Below are 17,157 nucleotides of genomic sequence, written 5' to 3'. Positions count from 1 at the left end.
TAGATCTGTCCACATCTGATGTCTTGACCCCCTAGTGCCATCCTGGGCTTCAGTGCCCCTTGGCTTTCCTACTCACCCACCTTCACAGACCACTGCCTTTCTATCAGCTGCCCAAGTTCTTCTTGGTCCCTCCAGAATGCCATGCCCAGCTCTGCAGCCCTCTGCTCGCCTCTTTCTGAATTCTGAGATTCCACCCCCTCACCTCACATGGACCATCATCACTGTGATGATTCTGGTCTCTACCAACAACATTCACTGACTCCCTCCCTTCTCAGGCTGCCTTGATCTCAGCTGCAAGACAAACCACTGCCCCCCGCCCCCAGACCACCCACTTCCCATGGCCATAGGGCATCACAGCTATCTTTCAGAACAGAAAGACTGAATCCATCCTTTATTCTTCTTCTTCCTCTACAGTCAAAAAGAAATAGGTCTCCCTTCAGGCCAGTCTCCTAAGGCCACAGTGCCATCCCTGACAAGGTCTGGCAGTATTTAGGAGGCCTGTTCCCAATCCAGGCAGAAGGCAGGGGGGAACCAGCAAATCAGCAGGGCCTTCATCCCCTGCCCCCACCTGTATGACAGTGACAAACTGTGGGTCCCTCGCCCACACCGCACACAGATGTTGCCAACACCATGTCACTCCTCCAGTTACAACCCTTCAAGAGCTTCCTGTTGCTCGTGAAATAAAACCCAAATTTCTTACAAGACCCCAAAGATGCCTCCTGTGCCCTAACACATCCTCCGCCTCTGACAGTGATGGGGCCATGTGCAGCCTCTCACAAGCCAAGCCCTCTCCTGCCTCCTGGCCTTTGCACTGGCTGTTCCCTCTGCCTGGCATGCTGTTCTCACATCCCTCTGTACTTGGAATTCCCTCCCAATCTCTGGGGCCCAGCTCCTTCCACCATTACATCACCCTTATCAACCACTGTCACCGTCTGCAACCACTGTGTGCCCACTTATTTAGGGTCTGTATCCCAAAACTATGAAATACGAGGGTCTACCGTCTACAGGTTGCTGGCTAAAATCACTGCATAGGCTGTGATGTGAATGGAGACCCTGGAAGATTGGCAACCCAGTGGCCCCAGTTGGCTATTCTGTCTACCATATTCTCAGTGCCCCGCACAAAATGATGTCAATACAAATTGGCTGATGGAATGAATCTGTGAATGAACAGTGGGCTAATGCTATATGCTTAGAATACAGAAAGCCTGGAGAGGCTTGGGCACTCTCCAACTAGAGTGTCTTCATTTAACCCCTGTGGTACATAAAGCCAGATGGGGGGACTAAGCTCCCATCTGGTTTCCTGGGAGCATATAGGGATGGAGAGACCCCGGGCGAGCTGCCTGGCTCTTCTTGGTTCCTCCCTTCCTCAGACTGGACCCCCGTTTCCTCTACCAAATTTCTTATCTTAGGCAAGAAAAGAATGTGAAGCTTGGGACTTCCCTGGCAGTCTAGTGGTTAGGACTCTAAAGAGTTTCCACTGCAAGGGATGTGGATTCCATCCATCCCTGGTCGGGGAACTAAGAGCCCGCATGCAGCGAGGTGCAGCCAAAAGGAAAAAGAAAATATAAAGCCTATGTGTACTAAGTGGTCGTATCCAACTCTTTGTGGCCCTATGGACTATAGCCCGCCGGGCTCCTCTGTCCATGGGATCCTCCAGGCCTGAATACTGAAGCCGGGTTGACTGTGCCCTCCTCCAGGGGACCTTCCCCGCCCCAGGGATCGAACCCGAGCCTCTTAAATCTCCGGCACTGGCAAGCAGGATCTTTACCACTAGCGCCACCTGGGAAGCCCAGCAAGTATTTCTATGGTGGTCCCACCACCGTCCAAAACAGACGCTTTGCAAACTCGAGATTCCGGGGACACGATTTCCCATCAGTGACCAGAGCACAGGCAGGAAGTGCTATTACCAGGGAGGTACCGAGAGTGCTTCAGGTAGTGCTGCTTGGCCGCCGACCTCAGGGTGGGCGTGTCGCGCCGGGGACAGGACGTCCGCGTGGGGGCACTGCTTCCAGTGCCCACGGGCTCCGCGGGCTTCAGGTCCAGGATGCTCTCAAATCTGAACCGGGAGGAGAAGGTTATGGTCAGCACGAGCTGGGCAGCGCATCGGATGTGAAGACGGGCTCACAAACCCAGAGGCCGACCGGGCACAGCTGGGAGCCCACACTTGCCTGCACAGCGTCTCATCGCTCTGCCTTTTCTTGTTTTTCAGGTCAATCCTGGTGAAGGATGGACTGAAGTCCGAGTCATCCAAGTCAGCCCAGTCATCGGAATCCTTCGTTGACCTGGAAACGAGACCCCACCTTCTCCTACTCTTTGGCTTGATCTCACCATTTTTGTGCTCCAGGCCACTGAGAATGTTCTGCGTATACAAGGGGGGGTGGGGGGTGGGGAGGAGAAGCAATACTTGCCATTAGTTAAGCTCGCCCATGAGTAAGCCCCATTCTGAACTTCCCCGGTTGTGTAGACGAGGGCCCTGGGGTGTAGCCTTCCCCAATATGCACTGCTTATTGAAAAAGGCAATGGTGGGAAACAGTCCCCGACCTCTCTCACTTATCCTGCACAGGTTACATCAGTTTCCATTCAATGGGGACACTAAGCTATGTAAGTGAGTCTTTAAAAAAGGACATTTAGGGTACTTCTTGCATAGAAGGAAGGCAGCTGGATTCTCATCCAGGGCTCATCTCTGAAAGAATCAGCATTATTGACACTGTCCTAAATAGAATATAAGAGAATGTAACTAAAGTATCAATCACCTGCTCTTTTATAGAAAACAATGCAATTAATACCTTATTTGCCTTCTCAGCAGGCCTGGATCCTATTTAACTACAGAATTAGCTACAATAGGAAATGTACAAACACACACTGCTGCTTTAGGTGGGTTGGGGTCAACTGGACAGTCTGGAGACACCACCCCCATAATTCACAGGCAGAGCTAGAACCTGAATTTAGACCTTTAACTACAAAGCCAAGGCTCTTTTCACAATTCCATGACATCAAAAAGACCAATCTATTATAATTAGACCTTACATGCTGAAAAGAAAATATTGCATGCGGGTAGTACGGTCAGGGCCTTCCCTGGCAGCTCAATGATGAAGAATCCGCCTGCCAATGCAGGAGACATGGGTTGGATCTCTGATCTGGGAAGATCCCACATGTCACAGAGCAGCTACGCTCTGCGCCACAGCTATTGAGCCTGTGCTCTAGAACCTGGGAGCCACAACTGCTGAGCCTGTGTGCCTAGAAATTGTGCTCTACGGGAGAAGCCACTGCAGTGGGAAGCCCATGCACTGCAACTAGAGAAAAGCCCACACAAGCAATGAAGACCCAGTACCATCAAAATAAATAAATAAAATCATTAAAAAAGAAGAAGAAGAAGTGGGGTCAGAAAAGGAATAGTCCGACAGGACTCCTGGGTGAACCGTCCTGCTTACTGCCTGAGGATGCTTGGGGTGGAGGGATGGCAAGAGCAGAGGGCTGGGCTTGTCCTCCGGAAGGTGGTCCGTCCTGGGAGCCTCGGCTTTGTAGGGGTACACGAGATGCTGAGGGGGCTGGCTGGCTTGATGCTGTCTGGAAGAAATGCGTGTGTGTGGCTTGACTGGGGGCTGGGCAGGAGGGACAGGCTTTACGTGAGGTGGTGCGGCCGCCTTCTCCAGAACGTCCTTCTGAGATTTTCCTGACTCCTGAAGGCCGTGCGCGGTGCTGCCCAGGGGGTGCCCCACCTGGAAGTAAGGATATCGAAGAGCCTGGAATGACACGTGAGGCTGTTTCAGAAGAAGAATCTGGCCGAGAAGGTTGACACCATTCAGGGTGGCAGGCTAGGTTTCACATTAACCAGTCTACTGCAGTAGCTTGCCCAAACCAACGAGAAAACAGCATCCTGAATCTGTCACACCCCTTGTGATTCTCCTTGTCCTAAATAGGGTAAAATGTCTGGACTGGTTTCCACACTCAAAATTATTTGGGTAAGGCAGCCAGGTTCACTGCTATGCCCTTTGCTACTTCTGCCAATATTCTGGCTTTGTAACTTATTTGCTATGTTAAATATAATATTTGCTATCTTAAATACAATATTTCACCATTCTAAGTCCATTTCTTCATTCCATAGAAAGAAAATAAATAAGATGGAGAGAGGCAATATAATGATCCAAGAGGACTCTGAAAAATCAAATATAAAATAAGAAGATACAGATAAACAACAAGGGTTTGCTGTGTATCACAGGGAACTATCTCCAGTATCTTGTAACTGCCTGTCATGGAAAAGAATTGAGAAAAAATATGTAAAACTATCACTTTGCTCTATACCTGAAATTAACAACAGTACTGTAAATCAGCTATACTTTAATAAAAAAATAATAAAAATAAGCAGGTACATTTGCTTTAACATCAGAAATGCCAAGAGTGTCAAACATACTACAGTTAAACTTTGTCCAAAGATAATTGGCTTTCTGTATCACCAAGGAATAAATCTTAAAGTGCTGGGGTTTGCAATTCTCTCTGAAATATTCCCTAGTCTTTTTCAGTGGAAGTCACTGAATATAACATAGCCTTTCTCAGTGACTCTGGGACCTAACCATAAACACCTGTAATGATGATAAGGAAGTGCAGATATAGATGCAAATAACATGGACACTGCCAAAGAGGTCCTGGACTCTGACATCTAGCTCAGGAAGTCTTCTCTTTAGTCCCAGGTATTTTTTGCAAGTCTCAACTGAATTCAGGGTATTTTTAGCTTTTCTGATACTATTCCTAAAAAGTAAACATTCTTCTCTTGGTTCCTTGTTCCTGAATCTTTTTATTTTCATAGCCACTATGTATCCTTTAGAAAACTGGATTCATCAGAAGGCTTCCTTCTGTGGCCTGAAAACACTTGTGAATTTCATCACCAGAAGTGCATTTCTGAGCACTCTCTAACCTTTTTGAGCCATCTAGAGTCTTGGCTCTTTCTTCTTTGAGCCATTGGAAAGTTGCTTTCCCCTCATACCATAATCCTCCAACTGTCACGTCTCAGCTCTCGCAAATTCTAACATCACGCGGGCCAGGTCCTCAAGTGACTCTCTCCATCTGATTACAATTGGTCTCCTTTTTCATCCTCTGGGTAATGGATTTATCAATGAGACAAGCTGAGAAGGGGCCAGGTACAACGCAAAAAGAGGCTGGCCGGGGGCCTAGGAGTGGTTGAAGTCCATAGCACCACATGCTTCCTTTGAGTGTGGCTTTATAATCTAAGTCAAAATGGCCTGAGGGAGGGCAGGTCGAAAAACAGGAGCCAGAAGGCATGTCAGCCACACGACAGAACTGTTGTTGATGGTACACTGTCTGTACTAGCTACTGGTGGAGTTAATAAGGCAAATCACATTAACTTCCTCTTTTTTTTTTTTTTTTGCAAATCACTTAAACTTTCTGAGATTTAATTTTTTCATTTATAGAATGAAACCAGTAACACCTATCTCATGGAGCCTTCGTGGGATTAAAATCACATAAAAACATACAAAAGCACTTGCAAACTGTCAAGTGCTATAAAATGCTAATTACAGTTATTTTCCTAGTTCTCTCCCTCTGTCCTCTGTAAAATGAGTGATATGGATCTTACAAGATATTTTCAAACTACCTTTTGACAACCAGTACTGCCTTATAAAGACACTTGTTATATATCACCCTAACTCAGAATATATTTGAAAACATTTGCCAAAGACAGGTGGATATATCGGTTTTCATTTCCATGTATTATTTATGATGTGAACTGTATAGCAATTTTCAAAGCAACTGTGTTGTTTAAACCTTTACTGCTTTAGACATAAAGAGTTTCAAACTATTTTGAATTCTTACACCTTATATAGTTCACGATTAGTGGTATTCAGTCCTATTTTTCACCCATATTACCTAAGAAAATACTTCCCATGATCTATACAGGAATCATTCACAATTAGACATGAAGTTCATGAGGACTGCATCAGAAGAAAATGGAAGGAAACCTGACTAGCTGTCGGCCGTTTCTTGGGATCCCATTGCAGCATGTCTCTCAGGAGCTGAACTGCTTCGCTGCTGGCGTTTGGAATGAGGGTCTTCAGGTTATTGGGCACACACTGGGGCCAGCGGAAGTTCATGGCACTGGACAGCTGGTAGCCTTCAGGCCAGTCAGTCTGAAAGAAGGAAAAGGTAGAGAGTGTTCCTCAGCCAATTGCTGAAATAGGACTTTATATTCCAGCACACGTGCCCATAACAGAAAGGTGACTTGTCATTACCACATCCCTGCTCACTATGGTGGGCCATCCCAGAGGTAGGTGTGAATCTGTGACCGGGGTTATAAAGGAGCGGAGGAGGGCCACGGCTCATGTTAGGAGACTTCTGTGTGGATAAGAGTTGTGGCCATGAGAGCGCAGAAGGGAGCAGAGAGCAGAGAGGCGTGGGGAGAAAAGCAGAGGGAGCCAGGAAGTCTTCCACTGCAGGGTAGGAGGAGGGGGCGGAGGACTACCAAGGCGAGGAAGATTCCAGAACGAGTCTGTGCTGCCCAGGGAGGTGGCCAGGAGCACGGGAAGCTGCTGCTTTGGCCCACATCATTACCTTTTTGGGTGTCCCCAGTACTTGGCAGATTTTGAAGATGGTGTCAATCTCACTGGCCCCGGGGAAGAGCGGCCGGAGGGTGTACACCTCTGCCATGATGCAGCCCACGGCCCAGATGTCGATGGGCGAGCTGTAGCTGGTGGACCGCAGGAGCACCTCCGGAGCCCGGTACCTGCAGGACGGAGGAGAAGCTAGTTCCCATTCAACAGCCAGAAGCAAACTAAACACACCATCAGCTCTCCAGGAGGGCGTTTGTGTATTTCTCTTTTCTGTCTTGTTCAGGGCGGTGTGTTAACTTGTAAAGCCAACAGCTGTGGCTGCAGCATAAAGCTGGGCTCTTCTGTATCATGAAATTTTCTGTTGAACATTTCTAGATGGGTCTCCTCTCTACAGCATCTTTGAGAAATACAGATAGTGAGAGAGAGCAGGCAGAGAGCAAGCAAGAGAGAATATAGAATTCATCGTCTGTAGGCTCTTCTTGGTCATGGCCAACTGCTTAAATCGAATGCTTAGGGTCTGAGTTTTAATAACACCAGTTAGCTGGTTTTCCAACAGGTCTTTGGAGAATCTTTTACACAACTCTTTTAGGAAACAGTCTTTAGGAAGCTCTATACACAGAATATTTAGATTATGGAAAAGCATAATGGATTTCCTGTAATATTTTTTATTGAAGTATAGTTTATTTACAATGTTGTGTTAGTTTCTGGTATACAGCAAAGTGATTCAGATACATATGTATTCTTTTTCAGATTATTTTCTATTATAGTTTACTACAGGATACTGAATATAGTTCCCTGTTGGACTTGCTTCTAAAGTTATTTACAACACAAGCTTTTAAAGCTTGTACAATACCAACATTCCTACACATAGATGTTTTCAAATGGTGTTCTTGGTGGAATAGTATTTGTGATATTATAATCAGTATAATCTCATGGTTTTTAAATATAAGAAATGCAATTATGGGAGGGGTGTTCGGGATGGGGAATACGTGTAAATCTATGGCTGATTCATATCAAAGTATGACAAAACCCACTGAAATGTTGTGAAGTAATTAGCCTCCAACTAATAAAAAAAATAAATAAAAATAAATAAATAAATAAATAAAATAAATATAAGAAATGCAATTAAATCCTCTTGAGGAAGATTGTACTCACCATCTGGTAGATACATAGTCTGTGTATGGAGGTCTTGATCGGATTTCTCGGGCCAATCCAAAGTCTGCAATTTTCACAAGTTCGGGTCCCATACAGAGGAGGTTCTCTGGCTTTAAGTCCCGATGGAAAAAGCCTGCAGGGGAAGTGGAAAAGGAATTCAGAGGCAAGATCGTGTCTGCATCACTCTTTGCGGCTGTAGTGCTCTTTTCATGACAGTGATAGTCTGGTACGACACCGAAGGCTCTGGACATTCATCCCAATAATGATAACACAAAGCCCTTTGGGCCATTCATTTTCCTTTGATGAATTCAAAATGTCACATCCTTCAAAGTTGTCTTCATAATTTTTTTTTTTTCCAAGAGAACACACTTCTTTTAAAATACCAAAACTCCATTATGGGCTGAGATAACCTGGCAAAAAGAAATTGTCACTCTAGGAAAAAATACCATGCGTACGTTGCCCAAGTCAGCCAGAAAGAATTTGAGATTAAAACCATTAAAACCATGGTACTGGGATACTGGGAGTTGACACTGCCGCAGAAACACAATTACAGTTTTTGTTTAAGAAACAAGGGACCTATGGATATGACCTACTCATATCTGAGATCATGGTGTGTATCGCAAATATGTCTAAAGGTCAAATACTGATTACTTCGCCCAGTGAAAAAGCACAATGTGGATCTGTAATCCACATTGTGAAAGGCAGAAATAACTCATCAAATGGGAAGCCTGTCTCAGCTACAGCAGGGCTTCAGGGGAACATGCAGGAGAGACCCAAACACCCGCTGATCAGCATCACACGCCTCTGAAAGACCCAAGCCTTCCTCCTGAGCAGAGTATCACTGACAGACATCATTCTGCATGAGTCTAAACCTGAATGGGTCACCAAACAGGGAATACAACTCTGTCAGCGCTGCTGATGGGGTTATTTGTCGTCTACTATGACAACCAGTGCCGTGAAGCTGGATCTGAAGTAGCACATTACGGGAGGAAGTAAGAGCCATCACTGACGTGCCGACTGTTCCCCAACCACCTCTGTGCTCATTGCTCACGTCTGCATCTCTAATGTGCCTGCTGCCCCCTCTCCAGACTCCCATCTCTGATAGGAGGCACAACAGCTGATGTCACCCCCATATTAGCCTGTCCCAAACCACTCTTCTTCTCTCTCAAATCATCTCTCCTTCTCAAACTTTTGATATGATATCCAGGTAGCATGTAGTTATGCTGGATCCATCTTTCCCCAGACAGTAACAGAGTTGGGTCACAGTTTTCATCAAAATACTTCCTTTGGGTCCTTTCTGCCCCTTCTCTGACTTAAAAATGTGTAAATATGCATGCAGTTATGAGAATGGGATCTTTTGCCAGTGTACCCAGGAAGCCTTCATGACCCCTGAAACATACGATCTATAGATGATGGTTTCTCTTCCTAAACACTCAGAGCATCAAAAGCATGGAAAAAAGAGATGACAGACCATTTTCTCACCAAACAGATGGGAAAAGTGAGTCACAAAGGGATGAGGGCTGAATTAGTCACAATCCCACCAAGCAGTGCATCAGAGCTCTTGTACTGCCTGGCTCTGTTCTGTCCCTCTCAATCCAGACGGCAAAACCTTGATTTGTGGGGCTGGTCCTCTCAAGTCCAGACTAACCCTCTTTCTCCTCTTAGACTGCCCTTTGCTCCTCTAGTTGGTGTACATTGCTATTTCCAAACTTAAGTGGCATTTCTCTGACACTGAAACGTCCTCCACATCCAGGTACCACCGCCACCTTCCTGCCACCAACCATAACACTCACTCAACAATCCGGCATCTTCTCTTGTCCAGTGCATCCTATCACATCAACTGTACTCAGATATAGCCATAATTCTGCACTCCAGACCCTGTAACTTGCTCCCACCCAGGTCATGCTCCGGTATACACTGACAAACTGCTCCCACCAGTCAAGCTTTATTCTTTCCTGCTAACTATTCTTTAATCCTACTTCCACAGAGGATGTGAGCACTAACGAAATGAGGAGAGGTAAGATTCTGGTTCCTCATATCTCCCTCTAAGCAGCTTTCCTTTGATCCTGAAGGATCAAACTTCAGGCCCCAAATAAAGGATCAGAGAAAAAATGGCTAGGGGAAAAGTTCAATTGCAAACAGACTCTTAAAAATGACTAATGAAAACTGTATTTGTTAGCTGACATATGTCATCTGTCATACGGTATTTGAGGATAAGCCTTTATAACTAGGAAGCATTTGTGAATGTCTGTAGAATATCTGGCGTGAGTAACAGCAACTATAATCAACCTTAAACTCATGAGTTCTGTTCATTAATCAAAGGTCTAAGGCCCTCTTGTCAGGCATCTTTTCTTTTCATCTCTATTTTAACAAAGCATCACTATTTTATCACTACGAGAGGCAATGCTTTGTAATAGTTTAGTAGGCAGAATGATTGGGTTGCCTGATTTCAAATCCCAGTCCTGTTCACTGGCTGGCAAATGAGTTGCCCCCTGTAAAATGGGGACATAACAGCATCTATCTGCCTTGTGGGGTTGTTTTGCAGGATTCATGTGTTAATATTTTGCAGAGCTTTTAGTGCAGTGCTTGGCACATCGGCACCTTGCAGGAGCTTGTCATTGTTCATAGTACCTCTCCTCTCATTTTATAGTCTCAACAACCTGGCAAAGGGGGCAGGAAGACACCCTAGCTCCATTTTTTTGCAAAAATTAAAGTTCATGAGGCTGGTGATGTGCCACCCCACCCCTCCCCCTGCCAACTGTGAGGAGGTGGCGCTAAGCTCTGATTCCTGGCCCAATCCATGTTCTGCTGATGTGTGCACTCGGGCTTGTAACAATGAGCCCACGTCTTCCTCTGCGCTTCTGATTCACAATGAAAACCCTTATAGCTGGGTTGTTCACAGATCATGAAACAGCAAAGTGCTGTTAACACAGAATCTTCCTGTTCGAAACTGTTTGGCTTTCAGAACACAGGAACAGACCTTCATTTTAATTTCAGGGTACCCCATGCCAGTCGAATAACAGAGGGATTTTCTCTTTCATCCTGGCAGAAAATGTGTTGCGCTTTCTTTTTCACTAACAACCCTTGGGCAAGAAAAACATCAAGCCACAAAGAAGGCTTTCTCCTCTCCACATTCTGTTCAGGAGGAATCTGATAGGAATACACGAAAATAGCCAGAGAATACTTAAACACTATGGATTTCTATAGTGCGCCTTCCTACTAGGGAAGTTGTAATTTCACAGGTATTACTGAATTTAAACCCACAGTGCTTTTATCAAGAAGGCCGGGAGGACAGCAACACACAGAAAGGCCAAGGGCTGACTCAAGGACACGGACAGCAGGACAGGGGTGAAGCACGAAGCAGAGAACCACCTCTTTGGGCCAAACATTTTCCTTTACGCCACCTAAGGCACTTCAGATTTCCTGCATGGATATTTTTAAGTGCAGGGCAAGGGTGAAACACACTTTGCATTCATTATTTAACTCCTGCAAAGTACATATGTCTTGGCATTGCTCTCAGCACCAATGGAGCTGTGTTTTCATTCCCAGTAGGGGGAGGTAGTCACTGACATTAACCACGGCCATGGCAACCACCTGCGGCTCTGTGCCCTGCTCCCCAAGGAGTGTGCTCCCAGGGACAGACGCACCTTCACACAGTGAGAACCAGCCAGCAGGGAAGAGCCTGGAACTCACAGAACAAATCTGTGAAATGCTTTCGATTATTTTTTTTTTCCATGACTGGAGGAAAGAACTGTATAAAGCTCCAAAGTTCAGTCAACACCATACAAAACCATTCAAAAGTGTTCAAAAATCATTTATGAATGAAAATGAGATAGAACCCGCAAAATAAGTATCTATCCCACCTGCAATTATTTTTAATTAATTTAAAAAATTAATTAATTGATTTTACTATTTATTTTTGGCTGCACTGGGTCTTCATTGCTGCACATGGGCTTTCTCCAATTGCACCGAGCAGGGGCTACTCTCTAGTTGTGGTGCATGGGCTTCTCACTGTGGTGACTTCTCTTGTTGCAGAGCACTGGTTCTAGACAGCCGGCTCAGCAGATATGTGGTCCTAGCTGCCCCGTGGCAGATGGAATCTTTCCAAGTCAGGGATTGAACTGTGTCCCCTGCATCGGCAGATGGATTGTTTACCACAGGTCCCCTGGGGAAGTTCCCCCACCTCTAATTATCATCACGACTTTCTTCACCTCTGAGTCTCTGCTCTCTGTGAGAACAGACAGGTTTTTCTAGAGAAGCATGGCAAATGGACAGAAATATGGGAACTAGTCTCCATTCTACTGCTTTAAGGCAGCGGGGCCTTTGGCAGGTCTTTAAACCTCTCTGAACCCCAGTTTCCTCTTCTTTGAAAGGAAAAGACACCATCTGTTCTCTCTACATGAGAACCTAGCAAGGAAATACAAAAGGCAATGGATGAAATGACATTAAGCTCAAACCAGAACTGGCACTTAGCTGGGGGAGAGTGTCCACGAGAATCTGAGGAAGAAGCATGGTGCTGGGGTTAGAAGGGCAAAGGAGGTCTGGCCACCATGAACTGAGCCTTCCCTTGCACCATTTCCGAGTACAATCCAAGTATGTAAGGCATGCAAGGGAGACTGACAATGCAAGGTTCCAAAGAGCTGTTTTCACACAATCATTTATGGATGCTACATTACTGGATATGGATATGCATTGTGTGTGTGTGCATATATGTGCCCTGGTGGGTGCTGGGGGAGAGTAGATATGTAGATGCATGTGTGCATGTGTACTCACAGATGTGTGCATGTGTGTGCACATATGGGTGCATGTCTGTGTGAGCATATGTGGGTTGATTTGATGGGATTTGGTAGAGACCTGAATAAAAGGATGTAAGTTCTTCCTGGCAACAACTGACCCTCACAAAAAAGCAACAAAAAGAAAGGAAGAGAAAGCCAACACGTATTAACATCTTACAGAACCACCACGCAGTCCTCTGAGCAAAGAACCCTGGTAACTGAGACACTACGACGGGTCCCTATCTGAACATATCTAGTTGACCTTTCTCTTTGGAGATTCCCTTTGATTTCTCACCATTTCTTTTTCCTGGACTCTCAACTCTAGTAAGTGCTCCTTCTCCTCCTATCTGTCTGTAAGACACCAAACCAGAAGTTTTCAGCGTTTTGCAAACTCACACCATCCCTTGGGAATTCTTGTGTCAAAAGTGTGTCAACCTGTGTCAGTGGAATCAGAGATGATATCTTTTATCGAAGACTTTTCATAGAATTGGTTCATGGGCTTGCATATCACTCTTGAATTATTTAGCACACACTCACATCTTCCACGGATGGACAGCCTATTTGTCTGTTTGTATTTTGTTTGACCCCTAAGTGGGAGGTGCTGTTTAGGGGTCACAGAGAAGACTGGGAAGGGTCCCAGACTTACCAAGGCACAATGTCTTTTTCCCTCGAGGCCAATTTGCGTCAAATCTGAACTGACTGTTATCAAAGGGCTTCTGCCCAGCTTCTTTTTTGGGTAATGAAACCCATTTGCTGGTGCAATATTTGCAATGGCAGTGATACCTTTAGACTGGGAGGGAACAGATTTCTGCCTGTGTAATATCAGCTTGCCCATCTGTCTGGACGTCAAAGCCACCCCCAAATGGGCTCCTGAGGGACTCCCTACCCCCTGGTAGACACATGTGTCCATCCCAAGGCTCCATGTTCATAAGAAGGTATCAACCCAACCTCAGCTGGGTCTGTGGCCAGTTAGTAACCCAGACTAGTAATGCCTCAGACTACTAATCCTACTCAATACTGTACAAAAGCCCAGCTAAGAACAACAGTGATAGAGGATTTCCTGACGGGTATGTGACCATCCACTCCTCTGGATGCTCTAAATCTCTCCCTGGACTCACCAGACCATCCCTAGAGTGAATCATATTGGGCCCCAGTAGAACCATTTTCTCTGATCAGGTGATGTAATTGGCCTATGCTGAGGGAGATGACCTGGAACTATATCTCATGCAACCCACTGCTGTGTTTACTGTGAAGGTAACGCTATGTAAAGATCCATGAGAGAAACCTCTCTGATATTAGTACCAGGAATAACTCTGCTTCTCTTGGGCAACTGAACTGTTTATACATTGGAGAGACCAAGTAGGTTGGAATTGGTACTGTTTCATGTTCTGCATTGTCTGACAACAAACACAGACTGTTTCTCCTACTTAAATAAGACTTGCTGACATGTATTGCATGGAGTAACCTCACCCCTGGTTATATCCATGCCACGTTTTGCTTTTTCTTTGCATATTTTAAGTGTATTTTATTTTCCTGGATTGCACAAATCTTATTAGACCACTTTGCACCCTTCTGAACAAGCTGAAATTAAATATACTAAGAAAATGAGAAACCACAGCAAAGCAGTGCTAGGTAAGGGGGGTTAAACATCATATGTGGATGGAGCTTGTCTGAATCCTAGATGAGGCTTCTCATTAATACACCCATTAATGGTCAGAAATAATTCTTCAACATATAAGTAACAAGCTTGATGTTAAAGCCTAGAGAGTAAGAACATGCAGAAATGATAAATAATGAGGGAAATTCAGAAATCAAGCTACAGAAGATAACATATTCCAAAATATTATCAGCCTCACAACTCTTCAACTTTTTCTGGGAGTCAGTTACAAAAGACACTGATGCATCCTACACCCTCTACCTGAGGACAGATTTCATTGCTATTCAAAACCACAACACTCCAATCACCTACCGTGTTTGTGAATAAATGCAAGTCCTTGCAATATCTGATACATGATATTTCTTATAGCAGACTCGGGAAACAACTTATTTCTGTGTGGGGAAGAGGAAAAAAAGTTATAAATCTCGATTTATGAAATTTATCAAAACAAACCCCCTGTTCTCAAATTCTTAGCATAACCGAAAGAACATAAGAAAACACTTGCTCACATGCTAATTTGATCATATCTTGGATCATAAAGACCAAAGAAAAGCAACTGCTTATGCATGTAACAGAGCATATCTTATAAATACCAAATATATTCAGTTATGTTACAAAGAAGAAGTATAAACATTTAATAATAAACCTAGAAAAATTCCTTCCAATATATCTTATAAAAAATCGCTTCTCTCCATAATATAATTAAAGTGTAACAAATCTTTGATGGGGAAAATCTGAGGTCTTTCACATGAAGGTCTTAGGAGATGCAGTGGATAGTGACATTTTCCCCGGTTGTGCAAGCCATACAGCTTCACTGCTATTCCTGACAATGAAAACAGTATTTGTTCATTGAAATTACTCAGAGGGATGCTCCGAATGGCATTCATCTGCCACCAAGAAAATGTGCCCAACAGGTTCCACATGGTTCACTTTTAAAGTTCAAAATGACCATTGCAGGTAAATTTTTTATTTGTTTCTTTGTCTTCCCAGCATGTGAGCCCTGAGCACTGTAGCAAGACAGGCACTGTAAGGGACCTGGAAGTGTCCGACGGATGGCTCAGAATGAATGAATCCGCCACACTTTTCACCTATAGTTACTCAGCCCATACTGTCCCATGGAAAGGAGACCTGCAGAGTTATCTGTTAAACCTCTTAGCCTGTTTGGGTGAATCACCCAATAAGACATTCATAATGACTGCTCTGAAAGCAGCTTTCTCCCCAGCTATCCCAGGGCCTCCCAAGCAGGACTGCAGGTGGGGCCCCTCATCTCCTGGCAGCTTTAAACAGCCAATCTCAAGCAGCATGCCCACAATAAATAAAAGCGGAAAGAAAACACATGCACGTTGCAACCTTTATTTCTAAGAACATGATGACCACCCTGTACCTTTCTTTAATGAGCTGGTAAAGATTCTCCTTCATGTACTCAAAGATAAAATAAAGATGATCATTTTCCCTGATAACTTCTTTTAATTTTACTACATTGGCATGGTTGAGCTTCTTTAAAGACTGAAAGGCAATGAACAAAAAACACCATAAAAATTAGAGTTAAGTCTGTTGTTGAAAAAAGAAAAGCAATCCCACAAACAGGGAGAAGCACCTAATTCTAGAACTGCAGCAAAGTGGCACAATTCATATTACACTGACAATATTTTAATAAATGGTATTTCTCTGAATTGGTAGTAACTTTAGGTAGAAAAACTATTTCAGTTAATGAACCACAAGGTAAGAACGTGACCATAACTGGAGCTGCTGGCTTCCCCTAGCATAAGGTACTGCTGCTGCTGCTAAGTCGTTTCAGTCGTGTCCAACTCTGTGCGACCCCATAGACGGCAGCCCACCAGGCTCCCCCGTCCCTGGGATTCTCCAGGCAAGAACAGTGGAGTGGGTTGCCATTTCCTTCTCCAATGCATGAAAGTGAAAAGTGAAAATGAAGTCGCTCAGTCATGTCTGACTCTTAGCGACCCCATGGACCGCAGCCCACCAGGCTCCTCCGTCCATGGGACTTTCCAGGCAAGAGTACTGGAGTGGGGTGCCATTGTCTTCTCCGAGCACAAGGTACCGGGCCAGGGCTATTTTAGGTGTATTCCCTCCAGGTGATGAAATTCACGCCATGAAAGTGACCAGAGAGGAAACCACTGAGGCTTTGATTGATATTGGAGAGGCAGCTGCTGGAGCTGAGGTCACCAGCCAGCAGTCTGCAGACATGCTGAGCAGGAAATTGCTCAAATAGACAGAGGCTGACAACCCAATTCTCTCAACTTTCTTCTGACTCATTTGTGTCCCTGGGATGTACAGCTCTTCTTACAAGTTCAGTGTTAAAGAAGAAGGCAAAGAAGGAGGGAAGGAGGAGAAGTTTCATTGGAAAGACCATGAAGTGAGATGAGAGACCTCTGCTTCCAAGAACAGCAAAGGCAAAAAAAGTCAAGCGGGGGATGAGGAACAGAGTGGGTGGCTCAGAAAATGGTGAGTGACCTTCTGATTATTCCCCATGCACACGTGTGGTTTTCCTCTTCCTAGAACATACATGTGAGTGCAGCCATGTGCAAGCTATTTTCTGTTTACATCACTAGCTCTGTCCACAGTGAAAAAATACGCTTTCATAACAGTGAGCAGCAATCCAATTCATGTGCGATGACCAGACACCCAATTGCAGGTTTGCTCACCAGCTGATCAGAATTTGACAGACCGTCCCTTTCAAGAATGCCTCAAGGAGTCACTGTGGCAGTGGGATAAGCCCTTTAACTTAAAAACCCTTTTCTTCATGGAGACGTGAGTCTGACAATAATAAATTGTAAAGCTCAGTTTATCTCTGAACTTCCTTCAAAAGAACATTCCTTCTATAAAACAAACAACCAGAATGTCTAAAGATGAAAGTGTTAAGGTAGTGTCCAAACCTGGAAGGATACTTGGTAACAAGGCACCCAAGGGGAATGTGTAATGTGACCGAATTACTTAGGCAGCTGGGAAGAGGGAGGAAATATGGCCAGTGAACAGGAACAAAATAAGACGT

General features: G+C 44.8%; 1 protein-coding gene across 1 annotated transcript in view; it reads right to left on the bottom strand.

The window, feature by feature from the left end:
* Window positions 1–17,157, bottom strand: part of CILK1 (ciliogenesis associated kinase 1) — a 45,608-nt gene that overhangs the window by 7,677 nt on the left and 20,774 nt on the right. The window contains exons 4-11 of the mRNA XM_043449406.1: window positions 15,532–15,653; window positions 14,460–14,539; window positions 7,716–7,848; window positions 6,562–6,733; window positions 5,973–6,140; window positions 3,432–3,743; window positions 2,169–2,359; window positions 1,908–2,056 (exon numbers count right to left, since the gene is read on the bottom strand). Of these exons, the coding sequence (XP_043305341.1) occupies window positions 1,908–2,056; window positions 2,169–2,359; window positions 3,432–3,743; window positions 5,973–6,140; window positions 6,562–6,733; window positions 7,716–7,848; window positions 14,460–14,539; window positions 15,532–15,653 (1,327 nt within the window). The remainder of the gene's footprint in view (window positions 1–1,907; window positions 2,057–2,168; window positions 2,360–3,431; window positions 3,744–5,972; window positions 6,141–6,561; window positions 6,734–7,715; window positions 7,849–14,459; window positions 14,540–15,531; window positions 15,654–17,157) is intronic.

The sequence above is a fragment of the Cervus canadensis genome, chromosome 28 (genome assembly GCF_019320065.1).
Source record: "Cervus canadensis isolate Bull #8, Minnesota chromosome 28, ASM1932006v1, whole genome shotgun sequence".
Lineage (NCBI taxonomy): Eukaryota > Metazoa > Chordata > Mammalia > Artiodactyla > Cervidae > Cervus > Cervus canadensis.
The sequence above is the reverse complement of the archived record's forward strand: the minus strand, read 5'-3'. Positions and strand labels throughout refer to the sequence as shown.